The sequence below is a fragment of the Pygoscelis adeliae genome, unplaced genomic scaffold (assembly GCF_000699105.1).
Source record: "Pygoscelis adeliae isolate BGI_AS28 unplaced genomic scaffold, ASM69910v1 Scaffold36, whole genome shotgun sequence".
Taxonomy (NCBI): domain Eukaryota; kingdom Metazoa; phylum Chordata; class Aves; order Sphenisciformes; family Spheniscidae; genus Pygoscelis; species Pygoscelis adeliae.
In genome coordinates, this window is record NW_008824934.1 from 2,743,602 (window position 1) to 2,747,148 (window position 3,547).

General features: G+C 44.7%; 1 protein-coding gene across 2 annotated transcripts in view; it reads right to left on the bottom strand.

Annotated features, from left to right (window-relative positions):
- The window catches only part of ENO1 (enolase 1, (alpha)), a 10,786-nt gene extending 8,196 nt beyond the window's left edge, over positions 1-2,590 (bottom strand). Inside the window, exons 1-2 of one of the 2 annotated variants that reach the window (XM_009325184.1) lie at positions 2,490-2,590; positions 1,084-1,179 (exon numbers count right to left, since the gene is read on the bottom strand). In XM_009325184.1, coding sequence (XP_009323459.1) covers positions 1,084-1,179; positions 2,490-2,574 — 181 coding nt within the window. In that variant the 5' untranslated portion in view covers positions 2,575-2,590. The remainder of the gene's footprint in view (positions 1-1,083; positions 1,180-2,489) is intronic. The other variant, XM_009325185.1, reaches the window with a different exon arrangement.
- Between the last annotated feature and the right edge of the window lie 957 nt (positions 2,591-3,547).

Sequence of the window (3,547 nt, forward strand, 5' to 3'; positions counted from 1 at the left end):
GTGGGCCACTGCTCGGGGACTGGCTGGGCATCGGTCAGCGGGTGGTGAGCAATTGTACTGTGCATCACTCGCTTTGTGTATTATTATATTATTATAATTTTATTTCAATTATTAAACTGTTTTTATCTCAACCCACAAGTTTTTCTCACTTGTGCTCTTCCAATTCTCTCCCCCGTCCCACCGGGGGTGGGGCAGGGGGGGGAGTGAGTGAGCAGCTGCATGGTGCTCAGTTGCCGACTGAGGCTAAACCACGACACAAGCCTGTCTGGTGACTGCTGTGTTTAGTTTCCTTTCAGAACATACAACCAGTCCCCAGGCAACTAAAATATTATGCCACTAACACAAACTTAAGTATCCTGGCTACCTATAATGACAGACAAAAAGCTAAAGCGACTTTAGCTATTATGCAGTCTGAAACAGAAGTATCTTCCATGATTACCAGTGTACAGCTGCACATTAGCTGTGGTCAGCAGTTGGCATAACCCTCAGGTTCAAGAATTTAACACGCTGGGATCTAAGGAGTCTATAGGGCCAAAGCAGATATATTTAACAGGTCTTTGACAGTTTGGTCTATGAAGAGATCTTGTGACTAGCCGCAGCATCACCAAGGCTTTTGGAGCAGGTAGTTTAGATGCTCTTATAACACACTACTACAGCACTCTGTACTCTGACATGCACCAACATGCAGGGCAACAGGAGTGGTGTAACAAAATATGTTTGGGCATACTGCACTAGTCATTATCACCTAGCTAGCATGCCTGAGCTCCACGCACCCACCTATGGAAGTACAGTGATCTCCACCACTATGAGGCTGCACTGCTGGAGGCAGAGTCACTCTCCACATTGTCCCCTGGAAAACCCAGCAGTCTGTGCTTTACCTCTGCCCCAGCCACAGAGCCTACGCATGATACACATTGCTATCATCTTACTGTTAACCTCCACTGCTTTTGCTTAATTGCCATGCCTTGCGCAGAATACGGATGGCAGTAAAGGAGCCCGTTGTCCTCTGCTACAATCTGGCATAAACAGAGAGCAACACAGCCATTGTAACAGGCCAAGCTGGGTACCAAAATTCAAGTTTACCTTTCCCCATGTAGCGTGTCTTGTCATTGTCACGAAGCTCCAGAGCTTCATAGACTCCAGTTGAGGCACCGCTGGGAACAGCAGCTCTGAACAGACCTGTTTACAACAGAACAAAAGAACCGTCTTAGCACATTCGAACCCACAAAACATTCTCCACCCATACACCATCCCAGCCTACCGCATACTTCCATCCCTGGAGACGGGAGAAGTAATCTCTAAACCACATCTCTGCTCACTTATACAGTGATCCTGAGAGCTGTCTGCTCCTTTACAGCATCACAATTCATCAGTGTCTCTCTCATACTGATTAACAGCAAGCTGACTCATTCTCTTCTACTGTGCGTTTCAAGTGTTTAAGTTAAGGCCCTTCCAAAAAGCTAGCTTTATTCACTGAATCTACTTTTGAGCTCAGTCTGGCAGGCGAGCTCTTAAATTCTTCTAAGATATGGTATACAAAAGACAATTAGGAGGCCTGTTTTGTTAATATGAGTTCTGAGCTCTTCCAACAACAGCACAGCCAACCCAGTCAGCCCATTCTTCCAGCCAAGGATGCTGAACTTTATGAGCAGATCAGGACACTGAGGTCTGTTCTGCCTGTGGTTCAAGATGCCAGCTTCAGTCTCCAGTCTTTCCCTTATCCCACTACAGCAAAGAGCTTAGGAGGGGCAATCTCATTAAATGACTGCATTAATCTTTTGAGGCAGAAAGATCAGCTATTCAGTTACAGCTATTGTGTTTGCTTATTCCACCAAACCACACCGGTATGTGTTTGCACAATGCCTTTGTCAGATCCTATCAGATGTGGGATGAACAACTAACAGACCAAGGGAAAGTCCTACAATAATTAAAAATATAAGATGTTTATGTGAAAACCCAATTAGACAAGTTGTTTAGTCATGCCTGAGTACTTATGCAGAGAAGAAACCATTACCCAAGATTTTGTTTCATTACACAAAGTGACCACTAGACAAATCAAGAATTAAACTTCAAGTGCAGTCATACAGAGTTTAGGGAACACTGAAAACTAAGACCATTAGCAGCTGCTTAAGGACAGGAACGACGGCCTTGTTAACTCCGAGTTTGCAAATGCTATCCCAGTTTATGCTCAGGGCAAGGGGAGGAAGGCAGGTTTGGATTAACACTTGCACAATTTAGACTGTAAGAAGTGGCACACTTCAAAAAACCCTTCACTATCCAGGCCAACATCTTGAGCTCAGCAAATTCATTCCAGTAGAATGAGATAGAGGTTTTTCCTGCAAGTCCCATAGCAAGCTCAGCAACACGTTATATGTATGGAGGAAAGAGTAAGCACAGTTCCACTGCTAGAACAGGACAGTGACTTTTGACTGCCTCTTCAGTTCTGTCAGATACAGGAAAGGAATAAATATCTACAGCTAAGGACTCACCTTTGTTGGTAAAGAGGTCTACCTCAACAGTGGGATTCCCACGAGAGTCAAAGATTTCACGGGCATGGATCTTGAGAATGGACATCTTTAACACCTGAAAAGAAGAGTTTAGCATTAATCATAGAATTGGTCGGGTTGGAAGGGACCTTCAAAGATCATCTAATTCAACACCCCTGCCATGGACAGGGAGACCTTTCACTACATCAGGTTGCTCAAAGCACCGTCCAACCTGACTTTGAACACTTCCAAACATGGAGCATCCACAACTTCTCTGGGCAACCTTTTCCAGTGTCTCATCACCCTCATCGTAAAAAATGTCTCCCTTATATCCAAACTAAATCTACCCTCTTTCAGTTTTAACCTGTTCATCAATATTCTTCACACACAGCTCTGTGCAATCAATCAATCTTTTTTTTTTTTTAAACACAAAGGGCAACCCCCATACCTCTCCTTCCTCGCCTGTCCCTCCTGAACAGTTTATAGCCATCGATTGCAGCACTCCAGTCACGCGATTCATCCCAGTAAGTTTCAGTGATGGCAATTAGGTCATAGCTTTCTAGATGCACAGGGGCTTCCACCTCCTCCTGTTTGTTACCCATGCTGCATGCATTGGACACTTCAGTTGGGCTACCGACCCTCTCAACTTTTTAGAACAAGCCTGAATTCCTTTGAGGCATTTCACAACTGTTTCCTTGTTGGTTCTTAATATATCAGCAGCCCCTGTCTCTTCTTTGTTACTCAAAACTCCATCTCTTTCCCCAACTAAGTCTAGTTTAAAGCTCTCCTTATACATCTAGCCAGCTTGTTGGCAAAAATGCCCTTGCCCCACTTGGTCAGGTGAACCCTATCAGCTCCCAAAAGACCCAGCTTCTCAAAGGTTGATCCATAATCATAAAAGCCAAAATCCTGAGTATGGCACCAGCTAGGCAGCCAAGCAATCACCTGTGGAATTCATCTCCTCCTTCCTGAACCCCTTCCTCTGACTGGGAGGATTGAGAACACCACCTGCACTCCTGATCCTTTTAACTTTTCTCCAAGGGATATAGCCTCTTTTGATG